Below are 22,074 nucleotides of genomic sequence, written 5' to 3'. Positions count from 1 at the left end.
TTTTTCATCCATAGTAGTCGTCTTTTCGATGTGGACAAGACGACTTTCGACTGTTCTGAGGGGACATTTCGAAGAGTTAGGGACAGTTTTTAGATCAGTTATAGACGAGTGTTTGGACCAGATTCGACGACTTTTCAACGTCTATTCCACCAGTTTATATTGTGTGGGCTTTTTTTGCCATAACTTTTTAATTTACTGCTTGATTTGCAAATTATTTTAATTTGAGTTGGTGTGTTGGTAGGAAAAGCTCAAATGAAAACAATATGCTAATCAAACAATAAATTAAAAAGTTATGGCGAAAAAAGGTCAAGTTACGGACTTTACATAAACGTCAAAAGTACCATGAAATGACCCGTTATCAAGCTGATTCCGTTCCTTACGTTAAAGAATACCAAATTAAATTTTACATAATGAGGTACCTAGCTGTGTCATACGCTGAATTCAAACGTTTTACAAAAGTAGCCGACACTAAAAAACCAGCTTGGCTTTTGAATCGTAGTTCTTAATTTTCCTTTGTTTTCCTTCATTTTACAAGCAGTTAAGACTATTCGGTTCCCCTGTATTTGCTATTGGAATTAGATATCAACCTAGCATATTATATAACATTTCTCAAAAATAGAGAGTAGACACAAATGCAAAAAAAACGGTGTTAAGAAATAGCATTTGGTTACAGTAATTATTTTCTTTTAGCAAATAAAAGACAAATATTTGCTATTTGTGCAATTTATTTTAAGTCATGTAATTATTGACAGTGCAAAAAATATTTTTTACGAAAAGACAAAAAGATCATACTTTTGCATAGGATGCGGAAGCAAAACACAGTGTGTGACCTTCTATTCTAAAGAATAACCTCTTCCAGGAGTCTTTTCCAGGTTCCCTGCACCATAGAAGACTCTGAACAGTAGGTGATTTCTCTCCATTGCTTAAAATATTCTACAAAATATAAAATAAATATGTTTATGATCCAAAAGACAGAAGACATTCCACATTACAAAATACAGTCAACTTTTAAGTATCAATGCAGCTTGAAACCAAGCAATTGGCAAATTTTTCAAGCGATTCCAAATTTGTTCACCCATTTTGCTATGCTACGTTGCAAATTATTAATATTATTTTCAAAATAATTGTTGCATATTAGATAAAAATACTATAATACCTAAGAAAGTTATTTCAAAGCAAGTATTTTTTTAATATTTTAATTTTCAAGCCCTTTCTTTATTTTAACAATTTTATGCAGTTCTTGTTTCTTGCAAATAATTCATGCTTTATTTTTAGCATCATCATATCACTATACAACCCCTAACCTATTGATGCACATATGCTCAGATAAAATAAAATGTAAATATTGAAATTAATGTTTAAAATAACATATTAATGGAGAGGTGTACCAAAATGCAAGCATGAAATAATGACACCTGCCATGTGTCTACAGAAAATCCTAACAAAAAAATAAAGTATGACAAAACTTATAATTCGAATTATATTCATGCAAATTAAGTGTTAAAACAAAAAATGATTCCAGCTTTTTGAAAGCAAACATTCTTAACGCAATTTCAATCCGAAATTCCTACTTTACAATTAATGGTGAATTTCATTGTTTGCAAATTTTGAACATATTTTTGATAGTCGTGGATTTCAGGGGAGTGGAATTTGAGGAGTTTGCTGTATTTTCCTTGCCGTCAATAGTGCACTTTGAAAAATGCTTTGTCAATCAGGCACAAATTGAAAATGAAAATTGATATCTGCACATACTTAGGGGTTCCATGAGTACACGATGGAACTATTTGAGAATTTTAAAACGAGCTATTACTCCTTGTTTTGACACAAAGGAAATGTTTTTCCAAAATATATAATTTTAGTCACAGCCTTAAGGTTAATTTTTTTAAACAAATAACAGCTAAAATTAGAAATATAAAAAATTGCATTTACATAAATATTAATACAGAAAAGGTATATGTGTGAACTCATGGCAAAACTCTCATAGTTCTAATTAATTCTCAATCTGTGCTATAATGCCAAAAAACCTTTTATGTACTATCAGGTTAATGAATCTAATTGATATAAAAGTAATACTTAGGCCCCATCGATTTTAGAATAGAAAGATTTTTCTGAACGGCAAATTTCGATTTTAGATCGTTGTAAGTGATTACAATTTTTTATGTCTAAATATTTATGAAAAGAATTACCTGCAAAGTAACAAACTTTGCTAAATCAGCAGACTCCGACAAACATTCGATACTTGATCCCAGATCCAGCATTGAAAGTGGAAAAAATTGCTAAAATAAGAATTAAGATTACTTAGGATACTTTTGACAAAGTTACAACTGTACACATTTATGACAAATTAATCACAAACATAAAAGTACAATTTAAATAAATCAAAGAAAAAAACACTATATTGAATGCTAAATTCAGAAATAACTTATCACAAAAAGTGAAAACAGAAAAAGCACTCAGTAATAAATGCAAAATTTGACTAGGCGATACCAATGTATATGTATCTAACTACAGTCAATCATGGGCGACCATAAGGGGAGGGGAGCTTGAGCCTCCTTTAAACATTTTGGTACTGCCAATTTTTTAATAAAGTTTCCAATATAAATAATATTCAAAGTTTTTCAATGTAGGACATTAAGAAATGAAAAATGATAATTATTAAAACCCTCTTAAAATCCATGGAATTTTGAAACAGAATACTTTCATAAATCTAATTTTCTTCCTATGGTCACCCATATGCAAAACTGTAAGCGGGGGGGGGGGGGGAGGCTCAGATATTTTCCAAATGGTTTAGCAGGATCTTTCCTCACAGAAATAAGATTTCAATACAGATTAGAGTTATTAAAATTTGACATTTTTAATAACTTATTCAGTAATAACTGGAGAAGAAATGTTTTTACATTTTTGCAAAGAAAAAAGTACTAAAAGTAAGGAAGTTCTAATTTTTAAAAAGGGGGCTTGATCCCCCACTTGCATCCCCTATGTGGGTGTCCTTGCTACAGCCCCTCGATATCTTAATTGGCCCTGATAGTTCTGTGTGAGCCCCCCCCCCCTTTAGCACTAGGTCTTGAATTGATTTTGATAATATTTTTTCCCTTGAAAAACAAAAAATCTATTTAAAGTGAAGTTTTTACATCGAATTTTTAAATGGAAAAGAAGAGAGATGAGCTTTATACCTGGGGTGTGCGGAAGAATTCATACTTTCGAAAATCTTGCTTGAAAATGAATTTATTTTCTGGGCCACCTTTCCAATGATTCCACCCAGCATATACTTGTAGGACATCTTCGTGGTCTTCCAAGCTGCGCTCTAAAGTGCAAAAGAAGGATATTATTGATAAAGTTAACTTGTTTCTATCTTCAAGAATAAAAAGGCTTTCGATAATTGTGGTGAAATCTCATTCAAATATGACTACCAAATGAAGCTTAGCACTCTATTTTTGACATTAGATTACACCCCAGTTATCAGAAGTCCATGTTTAGTTTAGTTTGGTTTATTGACAATACATTTCGAGTTTGTGTACTTGGACACACAGGACCCGTTTATGAACTCACGTTCAATATGACAGATAGCACAACACAGGCACATAGTGTAGGACAGAATTAACTGCACAGAGAAGGAAGTTACAACCAGGGCAATGGGCAGGAATCGAACCCACCACTTCGGGATTACTACAATAACGCGCCAACCAACGATTTGGGATAGAGGCCCAAAGCCATGTTATTGCAATGTCCTAATTTGATAAACAAACAACAAAAACAGGATTAAAACTGAATTACCTATGCCAAGTGATGTCAGCTGTTCAACCAATGTCCAAGTATGAGATCTGGCAACATTGAATTTGAGAGTAAGCAACTGACATAAGTCCAATACCCGTAAGTTTTCCTCCACAACCAATTTTTGCTGAACGCCATCTTCTGTGTAGAAGTCTAATGTCACCTGAAAAATTAAAAACAAATTTCTAAACTTAAAATTGATTTCCCAACCATATCATCAAAAAAAAAATCAGACTTTTGAAAACAATATTGTAATCTGACACACAAATCAAACAATGTAATTTTTGGACTAGAGTGTGTGTGAGGGGGGGGGGGGGTTAATTAGCTATATGAGAACTTTTTGTTGTTAGAAAGTAACACATTCAAGTTGGCAAAATTCTATATCTGAATGGTAGCACTAGTTTACTGCGATAACCAAGCAGGCATGCACAGAAATTTTGGGGTTTGTCACAAATATAACATATAAGGCCCCCCGTATTGTGCACCCCTATATTTCAGCCTGCATTTGAAAAATATTGGGGGCCAACAGATGTCCCTTCTCCACCCCCACCCCCTGTACCCAAGCAAAATTTCCTAGGCGACTGGTCAGGTCGGATCTATAAATTCTGGGCCCCCCCCCCCCTCGATCAGCAGTGTATACCTGTAATGTTAATGAGTCTTAGTGCTAGTTTTTCTATTTTTTTTTCTCCAATTTCTTTGGTTGCTGAGCCCCTTAAGGATGTGGGCCTCCCTGCACAGGAGGTACACAGATCTGGACCTGAAACTGGTACACCATAAAAGGGGGAGGTCAAAAGAAGTGTAGTTAGAGTGCAAGTTAGAGTGAAGCTGTTTTTTTTTTTTTTGTAAAATTGGGCAATATTAGTGGTTTTTTTAACATAATTTATAAAATAACATCCTTAAAATTTGAAATATGGCAGCAAAAATCGCGATGAATGACCACTTTAGGCTTTTCACTTCCATTTTAAAGTTTCATTCTCGTGAAATAAGACGATAAAAGTCCATTCAAAATTTTTAGTTTTCTTTCGTGAAATAAATCAATCTACTGTATAAAATTAATTACTCATTGGATCATTAAGTTTCAACTCTGAAAAGTGAGGGGGCAAGATTTTTTTGCTTTTGTAAGTGGGGGGGGGGGTAGTTGCCCCCATACCAGCCACCTAGCATTATTTTATCTTTTTTAAAGAACATCTTGCAAGGGATTTTGCTGTGACCTCCCTAAAGTTGTCCTTATTTTACCAATTTTATAACTTTTCTACATAGAAATTTTTATTTTGTTTATGTTGTCTAATGTCTCTTCTTATTAAATCTAAGTATGCATGCATGCTCGTTATTTATTGTTCAATAAATATTTCCTCCTCGCTAATATTTAAATTTGGGGCTCCTCTGACAACAAGCTATCAAACAAGCTTAAAACTTCCACTAAAAGACACAATAATCTGCCAATTATATTAAAGCTTGAATATAAAATTCTTAAGGAAGATCCTATTAACTGTAATGAAAATACCAGCTATAACAGGGCGCCATGTAAGTCAAAATCAATATACGTCAATTGCAAGGCATTAAGTATGAAAACTGAAAAATAAAAGTTTGCTATGAATATTTATAGTTTAAATTTAAAACAAGACTGACAAGAAAATAAAACTGTCATCCTTCAAAAGTAATTTTTCTTCGATTGACACACAATTTCTAAATTTGAGAAAAGTATTTAGTCTTGATTAGTTTCTCAAAAATATTAATTTTTACTTATTACAATTAGATATATATAATTATACAATTAATATCTATTTCCTGTAGTTTTGGTCCTGTGAAAATTTCCAATTTTAAATGTTACCTCAATCACATATTAATTGCATTTGAAGCATTTTTTCTTTTCTCAATAGTTAGAAAACATCACCCCCCCCCCCCCCCCTCCCGATTTCCCTTTCAAGAAAGAAAAGTTCTTAAGTTTGAGCTTAAAACACGTTGTTAATGTTAATTCAATTTCCCTACAAAAAAAGAAACATTTAGTTTAGCAAAAAATCAGCATTTTAACGATAGAAGTTACCAATCACGAATTCATAGCTTTAACATGCTTTTAATTACATAATATTCCAGATACAAATAATTGATCAAAGGAGACTGCAAAATGTTTTGCTGTGTCAATGTCAACAAAAACTCCTAGCGACGAAAGAATGGTCTTCTACCACCGCCGCCACCACCACGTCCTCGTCCACCACGAAAGCCTCCGCGACCACGCGCCGGTGGTCTTGACAATTCCACTAAATAAGATTTTGCTTCATCTGGAAGCGAAATGTAGCGAATTTTCGAACCTTTGATGTAAACGCTTTTCATGTCCCCAGTGGCACCGCTACAAAAAGTCACTTTCACATCAGTCAAGCAAATGTTGAGGTTGTCTTCAGCTTCCTGTAAAATTCCATTGTACACTTCTTCCGAAGATGTATTGACAGTTATTTTCTTACGGATAAATTCCCTCAGCAATTTCACGGGAACTCCAACTGATGCAGCCATAATAACTTTCAGTCTATGAATATTTTCAGAAGGAACAACAAATTTAACAGAGAAAGGCGAAAACGAAGTTTTTATTTCTCTCGTTGGCGCACCAAAAACCGCATATCCAAGAACAAGAACAAAAACGAAATCGGGAACCGCGAGAAAGATAAGTTGAGCGGTAAAGCTGTTTCTCTGCTTGGAGTTAGTTACTGGTGGAGTGCTAATCTATCATGCGCTTTACTGTTGTGGAGATGACGATTCATACTTCTAGAGCTTGAATACGCTACCTTGCGGTGATTTAAGAAATTTGCCAAAGAAGTAAGACATTTAAATTAGGGGCTGTCTACAAAAGATGTCACACTTTTGAGGGGTTGATGAAATTGTAAGTATGTGATAATGAGGATGGAGGGGGCAACAAGAAATGCGATAACACGCCTTTCCTTTTTTTACAAGAATATGCTAATAAAAAATAGCGTGACATGTGACGAAGGGGAAGTGTCAGAAATGGGCGGGGGGGAAAGTGCGACATCATTTATGGACAGTCCCTTAAGCGCGTACATGGCGGGTGTGAGATTGGACAGATCATTTCCTATAGGCAAGTGGCACGGTCTTGGTATTACCCATAGAGATCTAACATTTTTAGTAGGATCCCTATGGCTTTACCTCTTTCAGCAGCCTAGCCAATCCACCCACCTCAGCGGAAAAATTCGAAATAACTGACCTGTCACTATGCTACATTTGGGGATTTTCTCTGGAATATTAAAAAAAAAAAAAACTAATGCTATTCGCATCCGCTGTCTGCTTGGCACCAATGTGTTCTTCTACAAGTCAAACACGGGGGCCGTGGTAGCCTGATCGGTAAGGCATTGGACTCAGGACCGGAGGGCCTCGGGTTCGATCCTCGCTGGTCGAAGACCCACCGTCGTCATTAAAGGGGACTGGGCGACGTTAAATATGCTCGTGGTCTCAATGTCCTCCAAGTGAAACGATACCTCTGGGGGTGCTAGTACTAGGTAGCTATTAGCTCCTGGACTAGTTCAAAATTCTCACTAACTGTTCGATCCGGTGATGGTGCTGCCATCTATCGGTATATAAAATAATGGAGACAAGGCACTTAGTATGCAGTCCTCGACATAAATACAGTTGAAGTCAGTTGTGACTCTAGAATAGAATAGAATAGAAGTCAAACACGGGATTGACGTTGCGAAATAGCGGATTTCTTTGTCTATATCTGTTGCTGGGGCAACCCTAAAACCCTAAGTACTGGCAGTGTCATAATGCTGTGATTTTAGAATCCACGTTAGCCTTTACAATGCTGCCAGGTTTGGCAGGGCTTCCCACCCTGGACGCACCTGTGCGACTTTTTTTTTTTTTGCGCCCTCGAACTCGTGTGTCCTTTAAGAGTCAAGGTTGGCACCTTTTTGTGAGACCCAGTCGGCCTCCATGCCCACAAAGGGGCATACTGTCCAAACAACGAATGCATTTAGTCATGGAACGCACTAATAGCAGCACAGAAAACAGTATCGATTTAAAGCGAAATTAATTTACGCTCTATGGTTTTTCTTTTTCTTTTTTTTTTTTTTCTTTTTTTTTTTTTTTTTTTTTGAGCAATCACGATTGCTATTTGCTTTCACTTGACCGTCCTTGATGTCCGATTCCTTTTGAACCCCAAAGCCCTCTGCAGGCGCGACTCCTCTGGTCCTGAGCACTGTCCCCTGGTTGCCGCTGCTCCTGGTTGGTGGCGTCCATGTCCTAGACACACGCACGCTCATACACTCCCACACACATGCCTTTACACACATACACACACGCCAACGTGCATACACACAGGTCTACGCACACACACACAAGCCTACACATACACAACTATACACACGTAACCGCCCAAGAGGAGGGACAGGAACCGTTTCTAAAAATAAACGAGTGGTGTAGTAACAATGAGTAGGGTCCTGTCGTAACTTGCGATTGCGAAAAACATAATTTGAATTCAAATTTTCTAAATTCAAATTATTATTTTTTTTAGCAATCACATTGCTTATTGTTCTCATTTGACTGGTTTGATGTCCTTCGATTTTATTTTCCCCCCGCCTCCCTCTGCAGCACCACCGTCGAACGGCCCTTCCCGATGCTGCTCCTCCAGCGGAAACCGTCTCCAGGTTGCGTCCATATCCTACACACACTCGTGATAGCGAAAAACATAATTTGAATTCCAGATGTCAAAATTCAAATTATTATTATTTTTTAGCAATAACGAATTATTGTTTTTGCTCGACCGTTTTAGGCGTCCGTCCGCCCGTTTTTTGATTTTATTTTTGCCCCCCCCCCTGCCACCCTCCGCAGTCGACCGGCCCCTCCGGTGCTGCTCCTCCAGTGAGTTGCTTGGTGGTGGCGTCCATATCCTACACACACACGCCTGCACACACACACACACGCACGTGATTGCGAAAAGTATCATTTGAGCTCAAGATATCAAAAATTCATTTTTTTTAAGGCTTACAGACAATAGCAGTATCTGTGTGAGCATTTAAATTAAGCCTCCCTCTATTTTCCCTCTTTTCTCTAATTCTGACGAGAAAATGATAACTACACTTCCTTGGTTTTATGCTTAAAACTTAATACAACTTTATAAAGCAAATAACCAGTTTTTTGTAGCTAAACTTAAAGTATTTTTCTATGAACATGCGTGCATAAATAGCCCGCTTCGTTTTGTTTCTTTTTTGAAAAGTGGACATATTTTTGAAAGCCAGGCATTAAGAGTATCGTATATGTAAAACATAAAAATCAGTTTAAATTAATCAAAGCAAAAACGCAAATAAACAAATGAAAAATTCTGAGTGTAGTACTCAATACTAATATATAAAAGAAATTTCATATACAGACAACTAAAAAAAAATCGGCAAAATAGAATGTTTCACATCAATTGAAAATTGTTGTTCCGAAGAAGGAATTAATACTTCTAATTAAAAAAAATGAAATAGTAGTTTAATAACTTTTAAATCAAGTCTTCAGAATCAACGAAAATTGTGGAAAAACATTTAAGAGTTCCTGCCATGCAGTATGAAAAAACGGAATTTTAGTTACCTAGTTGTAAGAGTCCCCCCCCCCCCCCATGATATGCAGAGCGTCATTGTGCTGAATAATTCGTAATTTTCCTTAGATTTTTTTAGGTCCCAAAAAAGATATTTGGAAGTTGCGTACTATGTAATGTGCACAGCGATGAATAAAATTGACCTGCATCAGATTATCACCAGGGCCGATCCTAGCAGGTGTGCAGAGTGTGCACCGCACAAGGGCGGCCGAAGCAAGGGGCGGCCGCAGGCCGCATCATGTAGTTCTTATAATCAAGAAAAATTCCTCAAGAATTTCTCACAAGATAACTTATAATAAGTCGAATAAATATGCTGAATTTTAAATGTTCAATTATCAAAGTAAGTGTCGATTTCCCAACAGCATATAGCATAGTTTCTGAAAAATAGAATGTTTGGGAACATTGTGTTGGTTCATTGTCCATTAATATTTACTCTTTACACACATGCTTCAATTAGTTACGAAATTTGTGACAGAACCCGTAATCAGGCATGAATACAGGGGAGGGGAAATGAGGGAAATGGACCCCTCCTGAAGCATGAAAGGGTGCCTTCTAAAAGGAGCACCAAGGGCGCCCACTTATTATGTCCCCCCCCCCCAAGCTTTTATAGACCTAAACAATGAAGACATTTTTTATTTATATAAAAAAAAGCTATACTGATTAGATACTCTCATCATAAGCATTTCAAACAACAAAATCTGTGTTCAATAATCGTGGATGCGTAGGAAGAAAGTGGAAAATTGCGACTCCTTTGAGAGTCAAACATATATGAATGACGAACTAAAATTTTGAAATTTTCCCCCTTTACGGCAATTTTTTCTAATTAAAATCCCGAATGAACTGTCCGGTTTCAGATCAGGAGGACAGGACTCTTGCCCCGGGTAGTAAGTTTAAACGAAGATCCAAAAGGATGCCATGACCTCGACGAGACTAAAGAAGGCTTAAATTTGCGTTTCTAGCTCTTAATTTCGGAACATTTCACTGGTTGAACCACTGATCTTAAGGACCCAATTAAGTCTCTGATTCATCCTTTCCACCTTAACATAATCAAACATAGTCTAAAAATGTTGGCTCCGAAATCTAAAATGTGTTTTTAGAGGACAGCCTTTCCTAATGTCATCAAAAATTGCTTAATGACGTTTTTCAGATTTCTTTTTCGAAATTTTTGCAATGGCCTTTTTGCAATTACTATCAAAGACAGTCTCAGTTAGCATCTTTAGAGAAGCCCCTAATCCGTCTCCCTCTCACTTAATTTATTGAAAAACAAACTAAAATTGCGTTTTTCAGACATTAGTTTCAAGAACTTTCGGGGAAAGACCCCGGATCCCCCTTTTCTCCAATGCAATCACTATACCTCAAAATTTCGTTTGTAGACGGTTCCGTGGAGCCACAGAACCCTTCCTGCCTAAACTAGCCTGAAATAGACTTCAGTTTGTAAAAACATTTCGTGAGGGCACACTGAACCCCCGCTCGCTTTTAGTCCCATCGTTATCAAACAATGCCTAAAATAACGTTTTTGCGACTTCAATTTCTAAAAAATTCCGGAGTAGAACTGCTTGGCTTATGTAACTTTTTACCGCGCTATGGCATACCCATCAATCGTTGAGGTGAGGTGGACAAAAGTCTATAGTTGTATTTTTCAGATATTAATATCGAAAGATATCCGTTAGATCTGCCGAAGCTTCCCAGTATCGTTAACGTCACCAAAGATAGTATAAAATTGCGCTTTTAGAAAGATCCGCTTGGAGCCCCAAAACCTTTAACTAACCCAAAATTGCGTGTTTAAAACTTAAGTATCGGAAAATTTTCGGGAAGAGTGCTGATTCTTCCTATGATACGTTCACAAAAAATAGCTTCAAACTGATTTCATCTCCCTCACTGATTACTATCTCCTGAAATCTCGAAAAAGTTCCTAAAATTGCGGTATTTGACGTCAATTTCGAAAATTTCTCCATACACCTTGAGTATGCCCGACTCTTTTGTCCTTGCAACCGAACACAACCAAAGATTAACTAAAACTTTTTTTCAAACGCCAATTTCGATAATTTTCTCGGAGTAATCCCCCTCCCCTGATTCCCCCTCCTCCGTCCTTCCTCTGATGTCACCGAAGACAGACTATAAAATGCGTTTTTAAGACTAGTAAATTTTCGTATCTATTACTTTCTTCAAAGATATGAATTGTACTTAAGGAGTTTCTTACTATAAGACTTTTCTTCCTTTATAAGTTCATCATTTTTTTTTTCTTTTTTAAATTAGAACTTGGTATAGAAATTTGAAGAAAGATTTATATGGACGTTAAAGATGAGTCAAAATATGCAAATTACTCTTGAGGGGCGGCACATTAGGTCTTTGCACGCGAGCGGCCGACACCCTAGGATCGGCCCTGATTATCACGTTCCAGTTAAGTTTTTTTTTTTTTTTTTTTTTTTTTTCCCCCAGCAAAAAGCTTATTTTTCCTAGAATGTCACCCAAAGATAATATTGATGCTGATTTAGTAGAATTCCAAGCACGTCGTTTAATAGCTGGGAGGATGTTCACCCAATAACAGTCATCTCATGTCTTTTAAGATGCAGACATTGTACCTTTTGAGGATTTGCTTTTTTTTGCAATGTTACAAATTACATAAATGCTCTAAGTACCTCGTTATTGAATTTGAAACAGTTTCCAGGCTATGCCTTTATTACGAGACAATTTGAATTCAGCTAAAAGGCAGCGAGAGGCCGTAATTAATGGATTGTGACATACTGGATTGCTGAAATCAGGGTCAACGACCACAAAAGTTCCATTGATGTGAGTACACGAATGCTTCCCAATTCTATGATATGGGGGGAAAAGTTCCTAACTTATAGAATTTCAGATCTGTAATCATATTGGGCATTTCCTGAGCCAGTGGGAAGGAAACAAAGGGATGGGGGCCAGGGGGCCAATCCCCAAGCCTAGAGCGAAAAAGTCGCTGGTCTGAAAAAAGAGAGGAGAAAGAGTAAAATATTCTGGGAAACAATATTTTTACTTTCTCAGAGTATTTCATAATGTTGCATTTGGTCCATGCTGTGACCAATTTACTGACATCGAGGTCCAGGGTAGGGTCATGGAGGTAATGCCCCCCACTCTTTAAACCGCCGACAATAGTATCCATCCACAGTGTGTTCAACACTGTATGAATTAAATGTAAACAATTTCAGCTGTCTTTTTTTCAATTCATTAACCATTTTTGAAAGTAAATATTTGAAATACTTCTTTTTTTCAGAGCTTATGAAATTAATTTGTAACATTTACACCCAATCAGATGCCTTATTCCTAAACCGATTCAGTGCTTTTTATAACCATCCAAGAAGTTTCAGAAATTTTTCACAGTATTTTATACGGGGAGGGGCCAATCTTCAGCATGCACCCCCCCCCCTGAAATTGTAGTTTGTATCCGCCGCTGATCCAGAGGAATCATAGTTTAATACTCCGCTAGTTTGATTATTCTCAAATATGAAAAAAAAATTATATTTCGTTCAGTTGAACTTTTTTTTTTCTTTTCCTTCCCAATGGGGCTGTATAAGAGACCCACCTCAAAGGCGTCTGGGTCATAACCAGACCTAGTGCGCTCCCCAACAATGCACCAGTTTTTCGTGTGTCACCATTAAGGCACTGTGTTTTTGACGCCCAGTTTCCACCAGATGGAGGCACCTGGGCTCTCATTTGATGCGAAATTGCACTAGGAATTTAATTTAGCCAAGGGATATTCTAAGCCAAATGAATACCCAAGGGATCTTTTACATGCCGCATAATCATACGACATGGGCGCAGAAGATTTTCTGCATCTAGAACCTGGGTCCACCAGTTGGCTACTTTTGTTAAAATTTGCATACAGAAAAAGCAATTCGGTATTTTCGAGTACCTTATAAATAGATACCTATTTATGCTTTTACTTTTCAGTAGTATCCCTTTCTTTGCAGTATTCACTACTGATGCTGGACAATAACGCCCCCCCCCCCTCTTCCCGATAGTTGCACACCGCTATGGCTATATAGTTGAGGCAAACCTAACCTGGTAGCATTATGAAGGTTACGCTGATTCTAATCCTATCATTGCGATGCTGCCAGGTTAGGTTTCTCCCAGGTGTAGAATATAAAACCTACAATGGATTTTTCAATCGGAATATCCGTTTAACGAGTGATAGGGTCACAGGATTAATAAATATTAAAGATCTTTATTTTGCCAGCAAATACAGAAAATTCAAGACAATACAATTTTCGGTACAGCGATAGAGAGACTATTTTTCAAATAAATATAGACATCAATTTGATCAGTAGCCCTTTATGAATAAATAAATAAATGAATATTTAAAAAAAATTAACTTTTTTTTTTTTTTTTCAAATTTAAAGCAGAGGTGACCGCTAGAAGGGGGAGTTCATGGCGCAGACTTGCGCCAAAGAAATTTGTAAGGGGGGGGGGCGGAATTCACAGCATTTGAGGGGGATCACCATCGCCCTTAGGGGAGGGGGGATGGGTTCCCTATTTAAAGAATGATAAAAATAAAAAAGATTTTTGGCTGAAAAAAACAATGTACAAAAATTAAATTTCAATTTTGAGCAAAAATCGGGAAGCCAACCAAATTAGCGGGCCTAAGGCCTAGGCGGCCTGTAAAGTAATTAGGCCTTGAGTAGAAACAATGCAACCAGTATTAATTGAAAGCAAACACACACACACACTACTAAACATGCAATGAGGTTCTTATTTTGTTGAACAAACACTGACCTCTCTGGGTTCGTCGGTTCTTTTGTGGGAAGCATAGCTGGCGAAGGTTTCAGACTCGACGGAAGAAGCGGATGTTCCGAGCAACAGTTGGCAAGATATGTCGCCCTCTTTCGGTTTGCCACACCTACAACAAGACAAAAGAATGGATTTAGTACAAGACATCAAAACAACTTATAAACAGTCTAGCCAAAGACTAAAAGCAAACGGAAAAAAGAACAAGATATACGCCCTATCCTATGCATCTCAAAGAGTTTTTATTAGACAGAAAAAACTGAAAAATAAAGAAACTAAATGTATACACTGCATCTATTGTTTAACGAAGGAAAACATTTAGAACAAACAATCAATACGCTACTTGTGGCGACAGGGAAGCAAGTAGAAATAAGGAAAACGCCCGATTCGTGGTCCACGGATTCGATTCGAAGTAGATACAGAAAATTTGTTTGAGAATGGAAGAAATGATAAAGTGGTTTCGGGCACGTTCTTACCATCATCAAGTAGCCTGATAGGGATTGCCTTGGGTGTTCTCCAACTTAGTATAGACATTCGGGTAAGACCACCAAAGAGGGTCCACGAAGACGGTGGTATAGTTATTGAATCTTCACACATGAGATTTGAAGAAAATCGAACTATGTATTTTCATTTAAGTTAGTCCCTTATATCATTTATCCGGTAGTTGTCGAGAAAAAAATGTAAAACATTATAGTAACTGGGACAGAAAGATTGGTAAACAAGCAAAAATACACGGTCTCCGATAAGTCCTTGATGCATTTTAAAAATTCATAGTAAAGCACCAAATTGTTGCTAGAATATGCGATTTCGCCATAGTACATCACAGCTTCAAGAATTTTTTATGTCATCGTAAAAAAATGAAAAAAAGAAAAAAGTAATTACTGTTTGACCACGGATTATATAGAATTGGCAAACATCCAGCTAAGGCGACTCCATCTGAATGAGGGGAAAAATAAAAATTTTATGCGCGTATTCCGCTCCTTTGAATGAGACTTTGCTTAATTTAGAGGCTAACATACATCTGCAAAATCTGACATCCCTGAAAACTAATAGATGCTTCCATTTCCGCGTGTAAACCGGATGTTTGCCTTTCCATTCAATCCGTGGTTAGACATTATAGGTAATCATACTATCGTCACAGTAAGAAAAAACAAACGTTATGTGAGGTGTTTAATCATTTCATTTAACAGAAAGCAATACCTTTCATTACTAGAGTACAATGCGTGCACCGTTTGTAGACATGGGTACCGTTTGATGATTACTTGAGTACCGTTTAGCGTAGTAAGATAAAAATATAAAGTATCTGCGCGCACAATTCAAAATTATCTACAGAAATGTAGCGGGTAGGTCAAGTTTTTTGTAATGCAATACTTATTTTGCTTTTAACTATGTACTCATGAAACCTCCCCCGTAAAATTTATTCAAATATGCATACAAAAACAATTGAAATTTTTATAAAATCATTTTAAAAGTTTTTTTTAATAATTTTTCAGTTTTAGAATGTGTTGTCAGCCCAAAATTTTCGGAAACGGAAATCCAAAATTTTCGGAATTTTAGAGATTTTTGGTTTTATGGAAATGGTGTAGAGCTAAGCTGTACCATATAGGATTAGTCACAACAACATTTGCCGAAACAAAAATGCAAGAAATGATAACTATTGAGATGGAAAGATTAGCAAACAAACGCCTATCGCGCGAGTCCAATCACACTTGCGAGGTAGTAAATCCACTACTGCAAAGATTTCCATATAGAATAGAATGATTGCAAACAAAAATTCTGTTTAGGGGAGGTCTATTAGACGGTAATCTCTTCCGATTGAATGCCTCATAGTGATAGGCACAATCGAGAACTTTTGACAATCGAGATCTCGGGAATCACGCACATCTTATAAATCGAGTGATTGATAATCGAGATCTTTTGAAATCGAGAACTCGAGTTGTGATAATCGAAAACTCGAAATGTGATAATCGAGAACTTGAGGTGCCGAAAACAGGAAATACCCCCCCCCCCCCCAAAAAAAAAAAATCGAGACCTCGAGATGTGATTATCGAGAACTCGAAATGAAATTATCGAGAACTCGAGAGCTGATAATCAAGAACTTGTGATAATCGAGTTCTCGGGTGATTTTGAATAGTCGAGTGATTCGACTATGAGAACTCGATTATGCTCATCACTGATGTCTCACCTACTACAAAAGCACGAAGAATGACTTCACGACGATGATCGGGACAGACCACCGATTTGCCGCCTATTTGTAGTTTTTCATCCGAGACGGAAAAACGCCTCCACTATTGCACGCAAGGCGACTTTCCGAATCTAATTATGAATTGGCTCAGAAAATGGTCCACGCGGGGAAACACCTGTGCAGGCCAGTCTTTCAATTGTTTTCATAAAATAAGAGGGGTAATTGTCCCTATCCAGTCTAGACGAGAAATAATAACCATGGAACGCAAAGTCGCATTTCACTTTGAGAGGCAGAGAAAGAGTTAAATTACAGAATTCCAGTCTGAACTTAGACAGCATTGGAAAAGTTTATGGGCAATACCAAAAACTGCGTATAAACCGGTATCGTTCCGAGAAAAACTGAAAACAAGCAAGTGCTCAAGAAACGGTATTTTATCCATTGGACGTCTATTGTCCTTTATAACAGGAATAGTCAACCTTTCAGGTTTTACGTCCTCTTACCACTGACAAGAGGTCACGCCCCCCATATATCGTCGCCTCAGAGCAACACTAAGAGATATCTAATCCCAGAAATAACACTAAGATATCCTACTGTTGCTCTGAGGCGACTATATGTGGTTTATACAAGTAGTACAACATGAAACTGAAGCTGTATAGGATAATTGAAGCTAATCATTAAATAAATATCAAGCTAATTTCACACACGAAAATTAATATTGCTACACAAAACTTTATTTTGTGTTACTGTTATTAGAAACTGTCATAAGATACATGGTATGAAGTCCAAGAAACCAAGAAATAACACACAATCTAGGATCGTAGGTTATAGATAGTTCTAGGTGAGGTTGTTTTGTACAACCGCCCAACCTACAGTCCATAGTCACTTTCACAACACTAATGAGGGGGTTGACATTGTTACTTAGTATTCACATATGACCACAAAATTGAATAAATTATAATTTCTTTCACTTTTTATTTCACCTTTTATACGCCCCCCTTGAAATTTTTCTAAGCCTCCCTATAGGCGCACTCCCAAAGATTGAGAACCGCTGCTATAGAATATGTCACTGTAAAAGTCTGAAATTTGGTAAATGTCGACATAAGTTGGCGGATATCAACTTCCACATACGAAATACCGAAGATTTCCGGTGAATCACTGGTGAGACTCTAGATTTACCAGTTTCGGCCTTTCGCGGTAGCATATAATGTACGAAAGTAAATAAGATGCATATTTTCACCGGAAATTTGTATACAGTAAATGTTTGACAGATTTTTGGTTATATTGGCTCCCACCAAAATGAAAACATACATAACCGTGTGGGACACTGAAATGTTCCGTTTTCTGAAGTTCCCCGTTCCAAAGACGGGGAATGTTTCAACTATAAGTCAATGGGTGGAATTCTTCAAGCATTTTTGCACCAATAATTAATGGTATCTAAATTTTTTTCTCATGCAGAACATGCACACCTACAAATATAGGATGTGAAGGACTGTAGTTTATCCCTCGGAGAAATTCGGAATTTCATTTGATGAAATTCGGAGCTTATTCGGTAAATTAAGGGTTCCCTCCCACTCCTAAAAACTTAAGCTCGTGACGCCCCAAATATTTTTCCTCAACTAAAACACTGACTATAATCGAATTTTCGCAGTATGGTTTCATTACAACTAGATGAACTAGTCCTTGGTTGGAAGTTTTCCTTCCGAAAGGTCAACTTGAAATCAAAACAAAATTTGAAAGCAGCATTCCAAAAGTAGAACTGCCAACCGAGTTCGATTTGCGAAACTAAAAAAACTGATGACTCTGAAATGGCGCTAATGTTTATAACCCTATACCGTGACCTTCTCGAGTTATTTATTCAACTTCTAAGCAGTCAGCGATAATTTTGCAACCATTTTTGTTTCTTTATCTCGGTTTTCTATCGTAAAGTAAATAATATTTCTATCCGTGGGAAAAAGTGAAGTTTTCTTGCATCGTATCTCTTTTACGTTTTACTCGATTAATGTGATTCGCATTATGAACGTCACCAAATGCTGTAGCACGTCACCAAGAATTGCAATCTACAACGTGTGCTCAAGACCCGCATTTTACAACAATGGCGCATTGCTACAAAACGCGAGTTCCCTCCTCCCCTCCCCCAGCACCTAATGCTTCCTTTTTTCTTTTTTTTTAGAAAAAAAACAAGCTTCTCTTTTTGTCGTTCGATTTCTACCCTAAGTCAGTTGGTTCCCAGAATTTTCCTCTTAGTCATTAGAATTTTATCCTCAGGTCGTAACAACTTTACTTAAAGCCACAGAATCTTTCCTTTAGTTTCCAGAATTTCTCTTCATCTACTAGAACTTTTCCTTTACGCCCAGGATTTCTCTTCATCTACAGGAACATTTCCTTTGCGCCCAGGATTTTCCCTTGAGACATTAGAATTTTACTCCAAATCCCAATAAATTTTCCTTGGTTCCCGCAAGTTTTCTCCCTTAGTTGTAAGAATTTTAACCCCAACTTACTTAAACTTTTCCATAGTTCCCAGAATTTTTCTTTAATTATTAGAACTTTTCTTTGGCTCCCAGGGTTTTTCCCTGAACCATTAGGATCGTACCCCAAATCACTAGAACTTCACATGGTTCCCAGGACTTCGCCTCAGTCATTAAAATTATAGTCCAAGTAACTACAACTTTTCCTCGATTCTCAGGTTTTGCACTTTTAGTCATTATCCATCTCCAAATTACTAGATATTTCCTTGGTTTCCATGATTTTCTCCTTAGTCTTTTGAAGTTTCCCTCAAGTCACAAAATTTTTTCTTGGTTCCTTTTACTTAAATTATTTAAAATTTGTCACTCGAAGTTTTCTTTTGCTATCAGAAATCTGGGGGCACGGCAGTGCCCCCGCCAAGTCGAGCGCGAAGCAAACACTTCCGTACCATCCTTTACTGGAACCATTTCGCCGCCTTTTCAGGCCCCTATTTGAGAACCTTCTGATGAGACCAGAACGCAGAATTTTCGTCATCTAGTAAGCTATAATCACATACTTAAAATCCGAAATTTCAAGTCTGTAGGTCATTTAGTTCCGAAGTTAAACGAAAGCAAAGTTTCGCATTTATGACACTCACTCACTCATGATCATCAAAATAGAACTAGTACTTCCCCTAAACTCAGAGAAGTGAAATTTGGTACAGAGTTAGGGTTTAATGGTCACATAAAGGGAAAACTATAAAAACTAGGCTAATCGAAGATCTGGAGTGACCCTGATACGAAAACACAAGAGCCCAACCAAACTATTAGAGATCGACATACTGCCTTTACAAAAAATATTCAACTTGGTGGGCCGCTTCATTTGATGTCAAAAATCGAAAGTCTGAAGTATCTAATGAAGAACCCTCAGCTGTATTAGAGATATGGTAATACTCCCGTCTACTATTGGTACATAAAAAAATCGACTGTCATTGCAAAAGTCCAGCGTAGTGGGACACATCTTCTAATTTAATTTAGCCTATTTTTAGTCTACTCGAATATTACACAAATTAAATGTTTCTACAAAAAGAAGTGAAATCCCACCAAAAACATTCTGTAAAAAACTAGCCAAGTCTCGATGGAGCTGCTTGTTTATCTCTAAAAAGTAATGAAATCTAGACAAAGTCATGTCAAGTCGAAGGTTCCTTACTGCGATTTCTTTATTGTTTTAGTTAATGTTGTGTGACTTGGCCGTTAAAGGGTACGAAACCAGGTGCTCCATGACATGATTGCACCAATCTGTCGCCAGAACCGCTACCCATTGACGATGGAAAATTGCCACTTGGAAAACGTGTAAACAAAATTGACTTGTACCCACTAACGTATAAAGAATGTTTAACGGCCAAGTCACACAACATTAACTATAACAATAAAGAAATCGCAGTAAGGAACCTTCGACTTGACATGACTTTGTCTAGATTTCATTACTTTTTAGAGATAAACAAGCAGCTCCATCGAGACTTGGCTAGTTTTTTACAGAATGTTTTTGGTGGGATTTTCTTTTACTCATTGAATTTTCTCATTGATTTTAATGACTAAAGATAAAATAATTTCAGCTCAGATTGGACTAGTAATTTTATGACTACTGTCTATGACTACGGCTCGCTCGCTCTCCATCCGTTAGCTAAAAGCAACTTTCGAAAAAGGGGGCGAATACAAGAACTTTCTCTAAATTATTTGTTGTGTTTTCCCTTGGTCATTACCTTTTTCAATAGAAGTTTGCTTTCAACCATTCGATTTTTTTTTCTAAAATTCTAATGACTTAGGAAAACAGGAAAGATAAAATGAAACATCAGGCCCATCATTTCGAATGTTTCCATGCGCGGAGGGGGGGGGGGGTGCAAAGGGTGCATTCTAAACCCCCACTTATATGTAAAAACATCTCGTTTTTAAAGACAGAGGGGTAATTGACCCCTCTACCACCCCCTAAATAAAAGTTCAACGAAACATCTCAATATTTAAAAGGAAAACTCAAGCGTTTTCTACCCATTGAACGATATTTTCATAGTTCTCAGGGCCTGATTACTGAATAGGCAAACTAGGCCCTGGCCTAGAGTAGCCCCCTGGCCTATGTAGGGGGACCCAAACGGCTGAAATTACTGTAGTCTACGGCTAAAATTGTTTCAGCCAACGCTTAGGGAAAAAGTTTGAATACAGGGTGCCCCAAAAAAGTATTTGGCCTATGGCTCAAGGGTGCCCATATGCAAAGTTGTAAGAGGGGGGGGGGGGGCTCAGATATTTTCCCCATGGAAACTGATTTCAGTGCAGATTCGAGTTATTCAAATTTGACATTTTTAATAACTTATTCATTAACGGCTGAAGAAGAAATGTTTTTACATTTTTTGCAAAGAAAAAAAGTATTAAAAGCAAGGAAGTTCTAAATTGTAAGGGGGGGGGGGCTTGAACCCTCACTTGCCCCCTCCCCATATGGGCGCCCTTGCTACGGCCCCTCGATATCTTAATCGGGCCCTGATAGTTCTGTGTAAAAAGGACTCAGCCAGAAGCCAACTTTGATCCATATTTATCACACAAAAGCTCTCCCCCCCCCCCTTCTTCTAAGCTAACGTTGCGTCTCAGATTACCCAGGCAAAACAGACAGACAGACAGAAAAGGAAATCTCACAAGATATTTCCGGGCCGTGGAAGTTCGATGCAGCTCATCCTTCCGACTTCAGGGGCCACCTCCTCCTGAAAACACAAACAACAATCCCGAGTCAGTCTCGACACTCGCACACTATAAATACACAAGCAACAACACACTCTACCCACCATATGCACGCACCTGCCCCGCTGCTTTCGTGCATTTTCACTTCCTCATGTACGAAGTAAAGAAAATACTGCATTCACGAAAACGTTCCCGCTCATAACAGGGCCTGATCTTCGTTTTTTTTCCAAGCTGAAGCAAAAAAATTGAAACTGCCGCCCTTGTCAAGCTGTATAGCGTAATTCAATGACTCCCCCCCCCCCCACCGCACGCACACACACTGGAAATAGGGCAAAATTGTCTCCCCTTAGAAGTTGCTACACGGAGCAAGAGCAGGGGTTTACTAGGTCCCGCAAGAGGGCGCCAACCTTGACCTCGAAAGGGCGCAAAAATATAAATATATATATATATATATATATATATATATATATATATATATATATATATATATATATATATATATATATATATATATATATATATAATTATTTGAATTTTTGGCATCTTGAATTCAAATTATGTTTTTCGCAATCACAAGCGTGTGTGTATATGAAAACGCGTGTGTGTTTGTGTAGGCG

The 22,074-nt window shown here is 37.4% G+C and overlaps 1 protein-coding gene across 1 annotated transcript in view; it reads right to left on the bottom strand.

Moving 5' to 3' along the window:
* LOC129223333 (growth factor receptor-bound protein 14-like) overlaps positions 1–21,573 on the bottom strand; it is a 33,130-nt gene extending 11,557 nt beyond the window's left edge. Inside the window, exons 1-6 of the mRNA XM_054857899.1 lie at positions 21,416–21,573; positions 14,096–14,219; positions 3,775–3,934; positions 3,174–3,304; positions 2,187–2,276; positions 793–933 (exon numbers count right to left, since the gene is read on the bottom strand). Of these exons, the coding sequence (XP_054713874.1) occupies positions 793–933; positions 2,187–2,276; positions 3,174–3,304; positions 3,775–3,934; positions 14,096–14,219; positions 21,416–21,564 (795 nt within the window). The 5' untranslated portion in view covers positions 21,565–21,573. The remainder of the gene's footprint in view (positions 1–792; positions 934–2,186; positions 2,277–3,173; positions 3,305–3,774; positions 3,935–14,095; positions 14,220–21,415) is intronic.
* Positions 21,574–22,074: the final 501 nt, after the last annotated feature.

This window comes from Uloborus diversus, chromosome 5 (genome assembly GCF_026930045.1).
Source record: "Uloborus diversus isolate 005 chromosome 5, Udiv.v.3.1, whole genome shotgun sequence".
NCBI classification, from domain to species: domain Eukaryota; kingdom Metazoa; phylum Arthropoda; class Arachnida; order Araneae; family Uloboridae; genus Uloborus; species Uloborus diversus.
This window is presented reverse-complemented; position numbering and strand designations above follow the sequence as displayed.